The following is a 19,076-nucleotide window of genomic DNA, read 5'->3' as shown; positions in this document are numbered from 1 at the left end:
AGACACATCTAGTCCAGTGTTGTGGCCCTTTTGGGGTGGAGTGGGGCCAGTGGCACTGAGAAAGGGGAGAGCCATGGGGGAGGAGAGTGTTTATGAGCCCCACTTAGATGCTCTGTTGTTGTTTTAGCTATTTTTTTTCTCCTTAAGAAATATAAACCTCTAGATGGTACCCAGTTGCTGCTATTAAGTTTTAGTGTTATTGCCATAAATCAAAATAACTCTATTTACTGGTGGGAGGGGGTGGGCTGGAGATGGTAGAGCTGTGACAGCCAGTTTTCTGCAAGCAGGAATGGGGTGCTTATTGTTTTTGTATCTTTGCAGATGATTCAAGCCATACAAGTATTAAGGTTTCATCTGTTGGAATTAGAGAAGGTAATTTCTCTAGCCTCTTTTCCTTTTACTTACCCCTTACCCCAAAACACACAGCGGGGGAGGGTTCAGAATGGCTGAAGTTCAGCCTTCTGATACATTTGCATAAATGTCTTTCTTTCTGGTAATTAGTGTCAAGGCCAATCTTAGCGTCCATTTCTCTTCGCAGTTTAATTACAATTTCAGCCACTAAAACCGGGATCACAAACGCCCTAGCCTTGTGTTCATTCTTAATAACTTGCTGGCTTTGTGTAAATAGTTGCAATTCTGTGCATCCCAGCTGATGTTTAGAATGCTGCTCTGAGGTTGTTTCACAGGTTAATACCTCTGTTGTCTCTTCTCATCCTCTTCCTCCTCTTCTTTGCTACCTCTGAGGGAGAAAAAAGTTTTGTTCAGTTGTTGTGAGTTTCTGGAAGACAGTCTTGAGAGCAGCGGCAGATGAGACACAGGGGAGAGGCAGAAGGGGAGAAGGAGGAGGAGCGGGAAGGAGTCTGCAGGAGGTGGTGGGGAGGCACATTAAACGTTTTGCAGAGACAAAGCAGAGTTGATAGTTGTGTCAATTTCTTGAATCTGTGAATCCTGCACACACTCCACTTTCACACTCAAGAAGGGGTGTGGGATAACATGATTTTGCTAGCTGTTCTATAAATCTCAGCAATAAAAACTTAATGCATTGTAATTCAAACTAACATTAAATTGCAAGCACACTGGGGTTTCTTGTGAATTTTTGCATGTCACTGATGCCTGGGGCCTGTAGGAAACCTCTGCACTTACACCTAAATATTTTGAGGCATTCCTTCTCCTTTTTGTAAAAAAAAAGAAAAATCAATTTGATATGTTTTTGTGGCTGTATGTTTTCTTATATCAGGAGTACTGGCAACTTGATTTCCTTCCATTTTTTTTAAAGAAAGTATTCTAAAATATGACCCTTAGAGATAAAAATCTTTATTACAAATATAATAAGGACTTGGGTTGTCAGGCATATATCCTATGCCACCACAGTACAGGTTCTTTGGAGAATATATATGTGCATATATACACAGATATACATTTTTTCCTTAGACACATTGGAAAGGAATTTATGATAAAGTCACTGGATGAAATTAAGTAGTTTACCTTAAATGTCACCTACGCAGGTCACCTCTCTAATGACCACAGCCCCAGGAGCAGATGAATTTAACACGGGTGTTGAATATGTTGTAGCCTGTGAATCATCTTGTCACTGTCAATTTTCTGGGATATCTCTATTTTGCAAGAAAAGAAAGTTATTCCTAATTCTGGATGCATCTGGGGGTCTCTGGAGGACAATTGCCCTGTGTTTCCCCTATTTGGAAGTTTGGATCTCACAAGGGGGGTGAATTGCACTTGTCAATGTCATTTATGCACTCCTGATTATATTCCCATTTTTTTATTTCTGTCATAATGTAGGTACACGAATTATGTGACAATTTCTGCCACCGGTATATTAGCTGTTTGAAAGGGAAAATGCCTATCGATTTGGTGATAGACGATAGAGAAGGAGGATCAAAATCAGACAGTGAAGATATAACAAGATCAGCAAATCTAACCGACCAGGTACGAGCTTTTCAATTTCAACATCCCTGGGAAAAAAAAAAAAAAATCTGTATGCATATTGCTTGCTAGGTCACTACCACCTCCTTTTATTATTTGCATATGATTAAGTCCCTTTTAGATACATTTCCATCGAAATGAAAATTTTTGAATAATGTGGCTATTATTGCTTCATTAAGGCTGGCTCTGGGATTCGACCTGGAGAGATGAGCTTGTAAAAGCTTTGCTAGCAAACTTGACCTGTTTCTTGTCGCTTTTAATTTTTGTCTTTATTTTATTTACCCTCTATAATAATGGGAGTGTTAACTGCCAGTGACCGCCTCTGATTGTAGGGGCTTTGTTCTGGAGCATTTTTCCCCCTTCTATCTTCAAGAAAAGAAAAGTGTAGGGTCTGCTTATTTCTTATTTTATTAGGAATAAATCCAAGATAGGTGGTCTAAGAGAGACAGCGAGGGTTTGAAATCTAGCAAATGCTGGCTATTTTCTCCCTGTCTGTACGGTTCATTAGCCTGTCTTGTCAGTTTTCCTCGGCCGAACGCTTCTAGACCTCACTGAACATTGCTTTGTGTGGTGTTCACTGCAAGCTCGCCCATTTTATTGTACTTAATAGAAAAAATAAGACCAGGCCGAGGTTATAAAAACAGATAAATATGGACTTTTCTCCTCCTTCTTTCCACTCATCCTCCAGCTGGTATGTGCTCTGGGCCCTCTGGGTTGGCAGCTTGTGGACATGTCAGCATCAGGGGCACCCTGGCAGCTCCCTGGGTAAGGAGGGTGGGGGACCTCGCACCGCCTTTGCTCTCAACTGAGGCTTGGCTTGCTGCGCTCCCTCCTCTCCTGTCCTCCCTCCAGGCCCTTCTTCCGATGCGTTACTAAGTGGGGACGACTTTTATTTGGAGTTGCTGAGGGGATTTCTCTCTCTGTGTCACCCCAACACCACTGTTTGCTCCCAGGGTGCCTCTCTCTCTCCTGTGGCTGTATCTCTGGATTGGTCCAAAGGAGTTGCAAAAATGCAATGAAAGTGAAAACGTGTGGAGTGAGTGAGATGAAACAGGGCTCAAAACAGTTCTGTTGCGAATTGTTGCAAGGCGTCTGGAGATTTGGGTAGCCGGCCTGCTCTGCACCCTCCCAACCTTCCCCCCGTATAAGTGAAGGCCCAGAGTTGTTTCTCTTTCTGACTCGGCACGTGAGTCCAGACTTGGGGGAAGAGATCAGCCTGCCTTTGTTAAGCCAAAGGCCAGCTACTCTGCAAGCTCTGTCATGATCTCTGTTGGCCAGTGGCTGTCTTGTACAGTCCTTGTCGGAGTGCCTGACACCTGGTTCTTAGTGTCATCTTATGGTTTTCTTCTCTCAACATCATCCTCTTAAAATACATTCTCAGCTTGATTTTCTCTGGGCAACCCCCGCGACACAGGCTGAATTCCTCTTTTGCCCATGGGGAGCGGGAAACAGGCAGAGCGGAGATTTAAAAGTGCCAATGTGCCGGGTCCGCACTGTGATCTGGAGAGTTGGAAACTTTCGGCAGTGTAGACGAGTGCACAGAACATGCAGCGTGCTCAATCCCGGTGCGGCCCCACAGAGGTGGGAAAACTGCAGGCGGCTCCCAGCGTTGGCCCCCGCGGGCTGCTCGGGCCTCAAGTCTGGTTCAACCCGCCAGCCTTCGCCCGGGAGCTGTTGAGTACAGATTCTGCTGAGGAACCCTCGAGTAGCTGCTGTGGAATAAAAATTGCAATCCAACAAGCCTAACTAGAAAATGGGATTCTAAAAGCTCCGGAGTGCTGGGTACATAAAGCTATTTGAGCAAATTACAAGAATCGCTTAGGGGCATGAATGAAATCAACACTTTAATTGCCTCCAAAATGAAGATTTATACCCCATTTTCTCAAGGAATCATTATTTTATTAAAGTCAAAGATAAAAGAACAAAGTTATGGGGATTTTTTGGAGGGGGGAGAGAGAATACAAAAATTAATATAATATCATAGATCTCCCCCCTTCTCCTTCCCTAAACTTTTGTTACCCAATTCCCTTAACTTAAGATATGCAAAGATTGGTATGCAATTGTATTGGATAAAAATTCACATTTTATTCCCTTCTACCTCTAAAATGAGAATTTGATTTCTGGTCCCCGCTGGTTAAGAGTGGGCTTCGACGCTTTGGCTGAGCTCGTGGCGCTGTTGGCCTTTGCGCGTGGGCTCGCTTGTGTGGCCCCCTGGGGCTCACCCAGGTTTCAGCTGGTCGGAGGACAGCAAACCCAAGGTCAGGTTTGGAGAGGGGAGCACAAAGCGCTGGGCGCATGCGGTACAGTGCCACGGACGCCGGTGGGCTCCACTGCCCTGGGGAGCTGAGGCGCGACGAATGAAGCACCAGGGCGTCTGGTGGGCGCCAGTTCTCCGGACTGGAGCTTACTGACCTGTCCCTCCGGGCCGCTGAACCCCTAGTGCGGCGTCCTGGGGGCCGGACAGGAAGGATGGCCTCTCCACCTGTCTGCGAATGCAGCCCAGCCAGTTTGAGCCTCCGCAGAGGGTGCGCTCCGGGACTGGACGCTTCTCGTGCTGTGAGAACGCTGGGCCTTGTTAGCTCATTAACCCCTCTGTCTCTAGGGCCCGTTGGCGGCACGATTTATTTTATTTTACTTTTTTTCCTCGGAGGGCACGAAGACTGCCACCAGCGCGGGGACCTGGGATCTACGACTTTGATACTAGGCGGTATCTCGGAGGGCTAAGTCGGCGGAAATCCACTTGGCCTTGTAGCGCTAGTTCAGTCCTTTATCTTCTTTCCTTCCTTCCTTCCTTCCTTCCTTCCTTCCTTCCTTCCTTCCTTCCTTCCTTCCTTCCTTCCTTCCTTCCTTCCTTCCTTCCTTCCTTCCTTCCTTCCTTTCTTCCTTCCTCTCTCTTTCTTTCTTGCTCTCTCACTCTCTCTCGCTCTCTTTTTTCTTTCTTCTCTCTTTCCTATTTATTTATTTATTTTTAAAATAGGATTAAGACACCAGTAGAAGCTGTAATCCCGTTCTTCCCCACTCTCAGGTGCCTTCCCCCACCCCCAATCTTGGGGCTGCCTGGAGGTCCCTGCCAGAGAGAGCTACCTTGGCGGGCGCGAGCCTCCTGGGCGCCCTCTCCTGACCGCTGCGGTCTCGGCTCGGCTTGGATGTTACCGGCTCCCCGAGGCTGGGGGAAGCGAGGGGCGCCAGGGGCTTCCCGGCCTCAGCGTGGGGCGAGGTCCCGGCTGCGACCCCGGAGCAGAGGGAGAGGGGGGCCATGGTGCTAGGCGTCGAGGCGAGGGTTGAACCTGCTTGATTTCAGAGAACGATGCGGGTTCGACCGGAGGCGGGGCGCGTGTTCTAGGGGTCCTTGGGTGGATTTGGGGGCGCCAAGAGGGGTTAGGCGGGGAGAGGCCTGGCCACCCAGTTGCTAGACTTTAGGCCGCGCTCCGGGAAGGAGCAGTCGGCTTCCTTCCTAGGTCGCTTCTGTTGCGCGCCACTCCTTGAATCTAAGCATTTTCCACTCCAAGAACGCGTTGGGAGAGAGGGGAGAGCGGAGCAGAGTCTCTGGGCCCCCAGGGCCGCCTCCCGGGGTGGCCACGCCTGCCGGTAGCAAGCCAAGATTAGCTAGGTCTGTGCTTCGGCCTCAGCGGTGGCCCTGGCTCTTTCCACAAGCAGCGGGAGGCAGAGAAATGGTCCCTTTGGATTGCAGTTTTTATTCAACAGCAGCTCTCTGGGGGGTCCTCGTCTGAATCTGCATTTAGCAGCTCCTGGGTGAAGGCTGTCGGGCTGCACAGGGCGCCCTGTTGCATGTTAATCCAGATATGTCTCTGACGTCTGGGGAGAAGTAATATGGCTTGCAGATATGGAACCAGAGAACCACGCTCGCCAGGCAGGTTAAATGCCAAGTGCTGCCGAGCTCCCGGGGGACGGCCGCCAGGGCTGTGCAGCCCAGACTGGAGAGCTCAGGGCCGCCAGGCCTCTGGGATCTGGGGAGGCCGGGTCCAGTGCGCTTTGGTTCCCAAGTGGGCTTGGGAACTCTGATGGCGATTGTTTTATTTCAAAAGTTCACAATGTTGTTTCTGAAGCAGAGTTTGGCTTAAAATCCTTTGAACTGAGGTAGAACTTGACAGAAAACGCCCCCCTCCGAAGAAGCGGGGGAGATTCTCGCAAGGGAAATTTAAGCTTTCCCTTTAGGGGAGGTGTCGCAGTCAGGGATGGGGCTGGGAGGGCAAGAAACAACCTAATGTCCTGCATGGATTGGATCTGCTGCTTTAGAAGCAAATAGATAGGGCCAGCGAATATTTACTAATACTAGAAATGTCTGCAATTCCTTGTCATCCAATAAGAAAAGTGTACACAAACAGTGGGAGGCAGAAAAATGGTCCCTTTGTCAGGTAGTTTGTTTTTAAATGCTTCCATTTGGATGCATCTTATTTAAACTGTAAATGCTTCGTAGCTTCCCACTTAATGCCTTAATCCTGAAACCTCTCAGTCCACAGGACTTGCAAGTGATAAAGTCTTAGCATCACCTAACTTTACGTTTGATTGTGTTGTGGGTCATGTGACATAGTCTTAATTCCTTTTAAAATATATGTCAAAGGGAAATTATGGCAAGATTCTCTTTAATGATTAAATAATAAGGTGTTGACTGCTTGTCACTACACTAGCTAATTGGGATGTTCATTCTAGGCCCTTTATTATGTAGCACCCTTTGAATTAAAAGTTAGTTGTTTACTGGGTATATTTTTATTGTTACTTTCTGATTGGCTTTTAGTGTGTATTTATGTGTGAGTTTCAGAGTAGGGATGTATTGATTCTTAATAGGGACACTTTTAAAACATTCTAAAAAAACAAGGGGAAAAAATACAGCATGTATGCAGATAGGTTGAGATCAATTACATTGGTAAATGTCTCTAAGTCTAAACGCTAATACTACAAAAATATCCTTTGCATAGCTTCTCTCTCTCTCTGTCTCTCTCTCTTTCAATCTCTCTCTCAGTGGAAGTCCCCAATGCAAGTTGCATGAGTAATGGAAAGCAATGATACTAATGCTACTTTGTACAAAGTAAAACCTCATAACAGTAACTATTGTTCAGTGATTTAACTAGCTCCATGGCAGTAGGTCATTCAAATAGCAATTCTTCTCCTACCAGAATGACTCCATTGCTCACCATTCTGAAATATATAGAGTAGTTGTTTTATATAGATAGCTATTGGTCCTAACTTAAAGACTTGTATTAGAAAACATGGAAAATCTTAAATAATAGAGGAAGAAGAGAAGGAAGAAAAAAGGATAAAAATGTGCGCCGGGCTTTCAAAAAAGTAACTGAAATACCATGCTAGAATTGTCCAACTTTGAAAATATATAAATTTTAAATCATTATGTTTTCAAACACTCATATGTTTGAATTTTTAAATGTTTGTCATAGTCCCAAAAGATTTAAAACACAGCTGTGGCTGGGTGACAAGAAAAAAAACAAAAATCCAGTAAAATTCTATACTCTTAAAAAACAAAGACTATTTGTGTTCCCATAGTATAAACTTACGTTTATTAAGGCCAAGTAGATAGACTAAAGTATTACCATGGGGCCTACTGTCCTAAAACTAGCTTACCTTCCCTAGCTTACCTCACAGGTGGAGTTGGAATGAAGAATGAAGAATGCATAACAAATTATACTAAGACACTTGCCATAAATGAAAATACTGTCAACATGAATTTAAATGAAGTATTCTCGTATTGGTAATGTTATGCTTTCCATTGCAACAACAATATTTTCTTATGAAACATAAATATGTCAAACAAATGTGAAATGCTAAAGTTTTAATAAATGATCATTTAATCATCAAACACAACCCAAGCATGTACACAAAAACTTTTAAAGGAAAGTCGGCTTATAGCCAAATTCCTATAGGGACTAGCAGGGAAATGATCAAAAAATGAACATGAAATAAGACTTCCTGTAAGAAGGTCTATAATTCAAAATTATTTGACTCCACTGTCAGGGAAATAGTTGAAGGATAGTAAACTGATACAGTTCTCAGTCATTTTTGTTACACAGTCTTAAATGTTTGCAACTGTAGCATTTTACATGGCCTTTTGTGGATTATGATGTCTGTCATATTTGAATCAAAGTAGTACTTTATGACATAATTGAAACAAAATTATTTGCCATTTCTCCTGAGTGCAAAAAAATTTAATATTTAAGAATTAAATAAAAATTATGGGAAAGTATTCTTTTACAAATAAAGAAATGAAAATAGAAACGTGACACAGTTTATCTGACAGTTGTACAGATGTTATTATAGATCTAAAGATTTTCCAAATCCCAAGTAACAACACTGCTCTAAATCCTGTTGGACTTGCTCTTCTTACTAAGCAGGAAATGTCAGAATGTAATACCTGTATAAAAAGTTCTGGTCTAAAACATATGAAATACAGTCTCCCAATTTAAGTTTTAATCATAATTACAAAATTTGATTTTTGGCATCCTGAAAATTTCGAATATTTTGCTGTCTTTAACATATACGAATAAACCATGGGTGTCTAAAATCAATTTTGAAAAGTTCAAGCAAATGAGTGTGTCGATGTAGTGTAAAAGATAAAAGTAATGAAGATAAAAGTAGTGAAGATGTTCATTTTCACTGTATCTTTAATTTAACATGCCATGATTTCAGGATTATAGGAATTCAGAGAAGCCTTTTGGAATCTTAAACAGACTCTCCAGGAAGTATACCTACATTGGCCAATTGCTGGAATCCCTACACTTATAAATTGGACATTTGCATAAATGGTATAAAGGATACTATGTGAAATAAGTGAGAATATATTCATTTAAATATTTGTCACTAGAATCCAATTTTGATCAATTTGATGCATTCAAGTGCACAGAATTAAAGCAATTAGCAACCTTTTACTAGACTTTCTTCAAACACTCTTTTGCCAAATAGCATTTCTTAATCTAGAAAATATGTTCTTGTTAAAGGAAAATACAAGAGTACAAATATTTTTAAATTGGTTTATATTCTTTGACTTCTTGGTTCAGAGTTTCTAAAACTGACTAAAATATACTATCAAGTGTTGATTCTCTGATGGAAAAATGCTCATTTGTACACATATTGAACTATACACCTGTTGTTTATTGGTGTCATGAGTACATACAATCAAATACAAATTATAGCTAGAGCTGTATAGCTGTATATCAATACAATTGAAGTTTATAATGAAATTGACACAAATTATATAGCTATACCTGTTTTAAGATATAAAGTAACCATGTTATGGTTTTTCCATGACATATGGACATATGGACCAATTTATATGGCATACACTAATGGAGGACAAATACGTTGAGAAAAGAAGTTTTACCTTATTTGTAATTCTCAAAAATATGTTTCTACAATGGATTCTTCCCTTGTACTTCATAACTCCATTTACAATTAATAGAATTTATACTCATGAAGTAAAGAACCTTGAGTGCATAATGTTATGGTTCTTTTAAAAACTCAAATAAAATCCTGGCATGCACCTATAGTCTCAGCTAATCCAGAGGCTGAGACAGGAGAACCACTTGAGCTGAGGAGTTGCCAGCTTGGGCAATATAACAAGATCCTGTCTCAAAAACAAGACCAAAAAATCCTTAAATGAAATCATATTATTCAAAAAAAATGCCTATTATTATCGATAAGTTTACTAAGTGAAACTTTAAAAATGACCACAACCTTATGAGTTTAACAAATGTTAGCAACTGTTATAGTTGTGCTGCTTCTTTTACATTTTAACCTAATACAAAGTCTTACATTTTACAATGGACTTAAATATATATTATTTTAACTCATTTAGAAGATATCAGTAAATAATATTTTGAGTGATATTAGAATTACTCTAATATCAATATGCGACAACATTCTATTATCAATACCTGACCACATAAACTAGCTTAAAATGAATCGTTGCTCACGAATTTCCATTTCTATAGATTTTTTCTTACACTTTATAATATGGTAGCATGTTTATTATCCATTAGCTTTAAATTTCTGGGTTGTTGGTTATTATTTAGCAAGATAGAACTATATATAGATCTTTCTTTTTCTGATCACTTTTTTTCCACCCTTTGGAAACTTTCTATGCCTGAGATTTGAACTTGAGCTAGTTTGGTAGGTCTCATTTTCCTACTGGAGTGCCTTGCGGGTTATTACCCATATATGGGTTAATTTTCGTGAGAAAATAAAGAATGTTACTCACTTCAAAACAGGAATGAATAGAGGCCAAAGTCATCAAATATTCCCAACCTGTGCTTTACAATTAAGTGAAAAACTGAAAACTGTTATTCTTATTTGTCTTCCCTAGAGCTGTGAACACTTGGTGTAAAGATTAATATCAGCCCCTTTGTGTTCTTCCTCTAAAAGCCTAAATGTTTATTTTCAGCAACTGTATTCTTAACTGATTGTCCATATTTGGTCCCAGACCTCCATGATTTGCATTTTATTCTGAATTTGCATTCATATTATGTCCCATAGAAACTCTTTAAAGTGAAGTGTGTTTATGACTATTATGAAACTCTGGAAAATGAAGTTTATAATGAAATTGACACAGCTGTCAAAAGGACAATGAAGAGAGCAATTTGACTGTAAACCCAGAGTTTCCTTATTCCATCTCAACTTGTAAAAGGCTTATGTCTCTTCTTTTAAAAATATTAGAAGCTGAATGAATAAGAATTTCTTTGACAATAAACCTCCTCTTAATGTCTCCATAACTCTTTGGATGTGTTCTCAGATATTAACTTAATTTGATAGACAAGCTATAATTAACTGTGACCTGTAGTGTTTTCTGTTATTCAGAGATTATTCCTTAGTAATTTGAAAACTTAATTTCAAACTAAATGGTGTACAATGTCTGAAATTCTAAAGGCATGCTTACGCTATTTACATGAAGTGGAGTGTTTGTCTACAGAGCTTCCAAATGGAGACATTTTAGAGAGGTGGAGGAATACTTTTTACATACGTCTGGCGAACTAGCTAGTGCAGGTGGGCTCTTTTTGGATATTTTTCAATATATAGCCTTCCTATATATTTGCTGCATACTAAAATTTTTCTTCCTGAAGGAAAAAAAAGCTCTGTGTTTCATACAGAAACTCATATATGACATTTTAAACCTACACATTTCATTGATCATAAAATCCAGCCAACACATATATAGAAAATTTAAAATAGCAGCAAATAGGTAAGGTGCTATTTGCTAGTATGCTACAATCAAAACAGAAACTTTAGCGGTACAATTAGGCATTTTGGGTTTAGTTGAAACATTTCCTTGAAAGTTCCCACCAGATCTGAAGTTGTTTTAAAATCCATGCTTGAGAATATTTTAGTGTAAACAATTTGTGATAAATCACCATTGAACATTACTTTCATTTAAAATTGTTCCTTTCTAAGAGATGTAGTGTCATGAGAAACCACCCTGCCCTTCACTCTTGAACATATAAATTTATTATTTATTTACATTCTATCATATACATTATTTGTGGGAATTTTACTATAACTCTACAGAGCATATGGAATTCATCTTCATGAGATAAGGGTGGCATCTCTGCCAATGTGGTATAACCCTAAGTAGATAATAAGGATTACCCTCAGACTGCAGATAAATATTATCTCTTATAGAGTCATTACATGTTTATATTTCATATCTCCAGATGCAAATGTAGTTTGCCAATTTCATTTTAATTGTCATAGTTTTCTTGGCTCTAGCTTCTAACAAAGAGAAACAGGAATTTTACATTTTGAGTTGAAATTGATGATAAATTAATATGTTCAAGAAAAAGAAAGATATTCAGTTGTAGAATTATTTAACCCCCTTCCTTTTTTTCAGTCTGCTTTCCCTGTCCTTAATGTGTTCCAAAATTTTCTGAAGAATGTTGTTCATAAAGTTTGTAGCACTATTTGTGTATTTGGTGGCTTGGCCCATTGTTTCATTATATTTTGGGATTTTAAATGCTGTGTTTAATAACAAAATAAGCAAGAAAAACATCTGAGTGATTATGTCCTGTACTTCTTTGCACAAAATAACAGAGAGATGTAGAATATGCTTGTTCGGTGCATATCAAGTGTATTGTTGGTGTTCAATTATTTTTATTCTAATAATTATTCAAAGGCAGTAACAATCTGCATTTAAGTGAGTATAAACATTTTTATTCTGGAATTTGGAATTTGCAGCAACTCAATTTTATTTTCCAGATTACCCTGCCATTTCAATTAGGTGCATTGTTCTTCACTCTACTGTTGCGACATTCTAAAGTTTTGCTTGCCATCCTAATAGTGAATTGTTTGAGTGTTTAATATTTATTGAGGGCATGTAAAGAACATGCCAATAGAAAAATAGGAGAACAAAACATTGACAAATCAATTATGGGGCTTTTCTTTACTCGTAGTATACTTTCAATATTCCAAATACTCTGTAACTGTTAAATAGTATGAATAGTCTCTAGAATAATAGCCTTGGGTGTGGCTGAAGAATGGCATTCTGATTAATTAGAATTCCTTAAAAAGTGCACAGTGCAACTCAGCATCCTACTTCTGGAATTCACAGTTGCTTTGGCTGATCTCTTAGTTAAGTATCTTGAAATATAGAAAACTTGACCATTGTAGGAACCAGAAACTCAAATTAAATCTCAAGATGCTTTGAGAAAGGCCTCACTGATGATTTTACCCAAGTTAAATAATGAAGGAAGGGAATAATCTTTTCCCAACCTCCAAATTTAACTTTGTCAGTGGACTTAAAGATTCTTGAGGAATGAGAGACACTTAAAACACAAAATGTTGTAAAAAATATAAAAAATCAGAAGTGCTTCTAAAGAAACCATAGGGAAATTAGAAAATACCCTATTACTAATTATTAGTGGAAATCAGTGGTAAATATAAATTTCTATGATTCTTTTATTCAAAGTATAATGCTATGAGGTAGAATAAAACAAGGCTATATCTGGCTGAGTATTTTTTTTTTTTTTTGTTCTTATGTCTCAATTGTGTGTTCTCTGGCTCGAGAGTTTAGAAGTAGAAAAGAGAAAACTTCGGAAACACTTGAGAATAAGCAGTTAATTGTACTGCTTGTCATTTTCAGTTACACATCCTTTCAGGAAAGGCGGTGTTCTAATGAACTATATACAGTTTAGAGCCAGAGCACTCATATTTGAATCTAGACTTTGCTGTGAGAGGGCAAGTCACTGCACCTTGAGGGGCCTTAGTTTAATAATCTATAAAATGGGGATAGTAACAGCACCCACTTTAGGGAGTTACTGTAAGAACTAAATAAAAATGCATCTAAAACATTTAGAGTAGTAAATCCCCAATCCAATAAGCACTTCATTACATAATATTTTATCTTCTCGATTGTATTCTGCCCAACCTTCAGTAACAGGAATTGGGTTTATGGAGGAAGGATTGAGTGCTGGTTGATGGGGATGTTGTTTTATAGAGTGTTTTGTAATCATAGAGTTTAAGAAAAATATCTTAATTCTTACTATAAGGGGTCATTTTTATTCTGATTTCAGCTTGGTGTAAAAGGAGACTGAACTCAGCTCTTTTGTTGAGATAGTATGGTGAATCACTGCAGACTCACTCCTAGGGTAAAATTCAAATAACAGTTATGTAAGGACTTTGGGCTAAGTACTTTCCCCCCGCATTTCTGAATACAAATACTTCATGCTGAGGTCTGGTTGCTTTCAGGATATTATTATCTACTTTTACTCATTATACAATGTTTTCTGCATTATTGGATTTTAATTTTTTTTACTTTTTTATTTATTTATTTTTTTTTGTGAGGAGCCTTGCCTAGAAAGTTTGTGGTTTAAAGTTGTTTTATATAAAACACTTTTGAGTTTATTTTATCTTAATTTGTTTGCAGAACAAGGAGCACTGATACTAAGTTACAAATGTAAAATAAAACACTGGGAAGCAAACAATCTTATAAAGAGGATTTTATAACATCAGGTATACCAGCATGTAATTTACTGATTCTTCTCCCACTGCTAAGTAGAAATAATAGAAAATGATCAAAGTTCAGCAGAAAACTCTCAAAAGATAAATGGATAATACGGTTTGAAGTATTTAGGTATACTTATTTGGAAATATAGTGGTGTCAGTGGATTAGGGTTTTTTTTTTCCAGTCAAACATTTAACTCTATGAACTACAATTTATAGGTATGATTTTTTTTTTCTTTTTTTTTTTTTGAGATGGAGTTTCACTCTTGTCTCCCAGGCTGGAGTGCAGTGGTACAATCTTGGCTCACTGCAACCTCCACCTCCCAGGTTCAAGCAATTCTCCTGCCTCAGCCTCCCATGTAGCTAGGATTACAGGTGCCCGCCACCACATCCAGGTAATTTTTTTTTTTTTTTTTTTAGTATTTTCATTTAGTATTTATTTAGTATTTTTAGTAGAGACGGAGTTTCACCATGTTAGCCAGGATGGTCTCAAACTCCTGACCTCAGGTTATCTGCCTGCCTCAGCCTCCCAAAGTGCTGGGATTACAGGTGTGAGCCACTGTGCCCGGATGTAGGTATGATTTCAAGAGTAGAAGCACTTAGGGTCATTAAAGCCAGTAAATATAAGAATTTAGTTTTATTAATAGCATGCCAGTTATAATACAATGGCATAGAAAAAGAAAAGGTTATTAAAACATAAATAAATACTTCTATTAGATTTTAGCGTATTGAGCCTTTATCTTCTCTCTTCTTAAGATTTTTCTCGGCCGGGCGCGGTGGCTCAAGCCTGTAATCCCAGCACTTTGGGAGGCCGAGACGGGCGGATCACGAGGTCAGGAGATCGAGACCATCCTGGCTAACACGGTGAAACCCCGTCTCTACTAAAAATACAAAAAAAAAACTAGCCGGGCGAGGTGGCAGGCGCCTGTAGTTCCAGCTTACTCGGGAGGCTGAGGCAGGAGAATGGCGTAAACCCGGGAGGCGGAGCTTGCAGTGAGCTGAGATCTGGTGACTGCACTGCAGCCTGGGCGACAGAGCGAGACTCCGTCTCAACAACAACAATAAAAAAAAAAAAAAAAAAAAAAAAAAAAAAAGATTTTTCTCTACAATAAACTGCTAAGTAGAATTTGAACATTCAGGGCACTTGAATAATTTCTATTACTTGCCAGTTTTGAGACTTTGGTAAAACCGATTGTCATTTCTTGTCAATTGCCCTTTGGTTGTGATTATTCCTTTTCCTTGCAATTTGTCTGAATGTACCACATGTAGAAATCTATATTATCTTCTTAGACCACAGTAGGGTCACCATGGGATGATGTTAGCATTGATTGTCAACGTTAAAGAATTGGGCAAAAAGTATCAGTGCTGTCTTGATTTCATCAGGAAAGCCTTTGGAATATTCTGAGTGTTGTTTTACATCTGTAGACCTTTGCTTAGCATAGTTGATTCACTTATAATTTATTGAGTAAATTAATTCAACTGTGCAGATCAATAAATTCCTGAAAATGTTAGAGTGGAGACCCAAAAGACACGAGGTTGTTGAAAACTAGGGTTTTAAGCATCATTGGGAGAGTGTTCTGTGGTATTTAGTCTTGGCTTCCTAAGGTCCTCACCCTCACTGCCTGCCACAGCAGCCTAGCACCTGAGTATTGAGAGGAGAGCGAAGCATGCTGATTACAGGACAATGAGCAAAATCTTTAAGGGATAGCAGGTTTTAAACATATATCTTCTCAAGCCTGTAATCCCAGCACTTTGGCAGGCCAAGACGGGCGGATCACGAGGTCAGGAGATGGAGACCATCCTGGCTAACCCCGTGAAACCCCGTCTCTACTAAAAAAATACAAAAAACACTAGCCGGATGAGATGGCTGGTGCCTGTAGTCCCAGCTACTCCGGAGGCTGAGGCAGGAGAATGGCGTAAACCCGGGAGGCGGAGCTTGCAGTGAGCTGAGATCCAGCCACTGCACTCCAGCCTGGGCAACAGAGCGAGACTCCACCTCAAAAAAAAAAAATATATATATATATAGATAGATAGATAGATAGATAGATAGATAGATAGATAGATAGATATTTTTATATATATAATCTTACAGCCAGGTTGCGTTAAATTCCATTACAACATAATTAAAAAACCATTAGATTCATTTTTTAACGTTCTTTTGCCTTATGCCTTAAGTACATGATAGGTGTGTGTTGCAGTGTGTGTGTGAACCCATGTGCACACTCATATCTGAACCCAGGCTTTAGTGATTTCTGAAGCTTGAACAATCACCTGGTAGAAAACTTTTCGTTTAAAGATGAAATTACTCCTTGGAGAATTTTCACCAAAGGCAAGAAAGCACAAAAATTCTTTTCCTCCTCTCTACATGCCTCATTACACAGAGATAGAGGATTCAATGTTTGAAAAATTATCATTTTTGTAGGTTTTATTTGTGGTACGTGAGAACTGGGAAATATGGAACTCTATTTAATAGATGCTATGTCTGCCTATGCAAACTACCCACAGCTACTATCCTATGATTTTATACACACACACACACACACACACACACACACACACACACACGTTTATTTTCAAGCAATTCACCAGAGTTGCTTAGCCGCTAAGGTCTTAGAAATCTGCCTCATTTGACGCTGAAGTGTACACACTTATGCTGTGTGTAAAGATTACTGGCTGGCACTAATGCAGCGAGTGCAAGACATAAGAGATAATTAGATAACCAAGATGCATTTCTAGATTAAAAGTTCACAATGGCAAATATGACAGGGCTGGAACTGCGAGAAGAGGCAGTGTGGTGTGTTAGTGAAAGCCACAGATTCTGAAGAGGGATGTTGGATTTCCATTGTCTTACCGCTAATTTACCATCTGCCCTGAGTCACCAGAATTACCTTTCAGGTCTCTATTAAGTGGAGTCATAAGCACATTTTATCACAGCATTAAAAAAGGGCTCAACAAGAACCCTGGCATGCCTTACAGACTTGGCAAAGGTAAGCGAGTGAGGGAGGGGGCAGAGAAGGAAATGAGCAAAAGGAGAGTTGGTGGAGAAAGTGGATAAAGTGTGTGAGGGAGGTAACCTTTTAAAAAGTTGGCCTCTCTGCCAAAGGTGAGTGTGGGCCTCCATCAGGGAGTGCCTCGGGCACCTACCACTCTTTTCCCAGAACCAGCAATTGCCTCTCTGCATTTTATCCACTTTCAGCAGGGCGTAGTGTGGACTTAGAAAAGCTTTTTCTAAAGCATGCTATTTCACATCCATATCGTTCCTCACAACACTTTAATGTAGCCCCTGAATCCACAGCATGTGTGCACAGTGAAATACTCATTTGTGAATGTTTATGGCATTTCAAAACATCTAAATGCTCAAAAGGTAAGAGCAGTTTTTTGTGTTAAGAAAAAAAGAAGGCAAAACAAAATATACTGCCTAAATTTGTTGTGGTTAAATGAATTTTGCTTAGTGATTTCTAGGGTTTTTTTTGTTTGTTTGTTTGTTTGTTTTGTTTTTTTTAGAAATCCACATGACTTTTTTTCCAGAATTACCTGAAATTGAAGTTGAGTAGATATAGCCCCAAGGGAGTATGTTTTGAGAGGAGCAGGCTGTACCTAGGGCTCTAGCAAATTATAGGTGCTCAGTACATGGTAGTTGAGTGGGTTGAATGATTATATGATATGTTTTGGTTATCAAACAGATACAAATGTGAGCCACCAAGCATTTCAACAGTAGTTTCAGCATGACAAGACTTTAAATACTCAAACATAAAAAGCCTTCTCAGCATCCTCATTCCCCAGCTTCAGGTACACACAGGTAAATGTGTAGTTTCTCACAGCAGCTCCTACGCCCCTTCTCTTCTCCTCATTTCTCTGCATATGGATCTCTCTCTGGTCCCTTTCCTCAGATGGTATCATTGATTGAGGAGTGTATAAGAAATGATATTTGCTGAAGTCATGCGCCTTTAAGGATCCTGAAAAACGCTGTTTAGATGGAGGGGAAAAGTCAAGGGGAGTCAGGCTAATTAGATGCATCCCCCCTCCTCTCCCGACAGTGTGGGATGCTGACATGCAGCGATCCCATCCACTGTGCTTCATGGAAGAGCACAGGTGTGCACACGGGCATGCACATACGGACATGGGCACGCCTGCGAGTGTGAGTATGCATGTGTATGCCTGAGTACAATGCACACTGGTGCCTTTCCCATGCAGCCCTGGAGACTGTCCTCAGCTGGAGATACTAAATTGTTCACTCTTGGAGACAAGCCAGCTCTTTCAGGCCACTAGAGATCACTTACTAAAGAGACCCTGGGGATTTGAGAGAGTAAATGTACCTCCCCAAAGAAAAAGCCACCTATTGATAGGTGCAGACTGACTTCGAATTTTGAACACTGATTATTTCATCAATTTCTACGTAGCTGCTAACTGACCCCTTCACAGTAAAGATCATCAGACTCTCAATTATCCACCTTTTTGAATCGGACCAGTGGTGTAGAAGTTTTGAAGAAAAAAAAACCAACTCTATTTTTGGTTCGGAAAAAATGATTCTGGCATCATACTGATGTGGTGAATGACTGACTGGGAAGATGTGTCAAGATGCTTTGTATACTGTAAAGTGATTTATAAATATTAGGTATCGAATTAAACTTGACGAGGTGGGGAGGAGCAAACCACCTGTAAAAATCATGTTATTCCAAGGTGAAAATAAGATCAGTTTGCATTCCCTGAGCACACAGCAGCTGGGAGATAGCACAAAGCACACCGAGCTGTGCACGAAGCCAGCTCAGGTTAACCATTCTTTCCAGAAGGTCTACACACTGAATCCACCTGTATGTAGATATTCCAGGCTTGGCTTAGATCAACTTATGTTGTTACATTAAGAACTATAGAAGCTGCCATTTATTGAGTGCTTGCTGCATGCTTGACAATTTACATATGTTATGTCTGCAGGGGAGTACTTTTTATCCCCATTTACAGATGAGGACATTAAGGTTTCAAGAGGTTATGACTTATTTAAGACCATGTAAGTGGCACAATCAAGTTTGAAACAGGACTCTGTCTAGCTTTAAATTTCCTTCTGTTTGACTCTTATGCTACAACTGTTAGTCTGTTTTTATAGTGGTGTGTGTTTGTGTAAATGCAAGTATGTGAGGTATATTTAAATTGTACTAGTCTTTTGCAGGTATTTTTTGATGTCT

At 39.7% G+C, this 19,076-nt stretch overlaps 1 protein-coding gene across 7 annotated transcripts in view; it reads left to right on the top strand.

The window, feature by feature from the left end:
• The window catches only part of MEIS1 (Meis homeobox 1), a 139,586-nt gene that overhangs the window by 5,590 nt on the left and 114,920 nt on the right, over positions 1-19,076 (top strand). For all 7 annotated transcript variants that reach the window (XM_030921493.1, XM_030921497.1, XM_030921492.1 and 4 more), the window contains 2 exons: positions 322-372; positions 1,798-1,944. In XM_030921493.1, the coding sequence (XP_030777353.1) occupies positions 322-372; positions 1,798-1,944 (198 nt within the window). The remainder of the gene's footprint in view (positions 1-321; positions 373-1,797; positions 1,945-19,076) is intronic.

This window comes from Rhinopithecus roxellana, chromosome 17, assembly GCF_007565055.1.
Source record: "Rhinopithecus roxellana isolate Shanxi Qingling chromosome 17, ASM756505v1, whole genome shotgun sequence".
Lineage (NCBI taxonomy): Eukaryota > Metazoa > Chordata > Mammalia > Primates > Cercopithecidae > Rhinopithecus > Rhinopithecus roxellana.
Note: the sequence above shows the minus strand (reverse complement) of the source record. Positions and strands in the feature narration are given on the sequence as shown.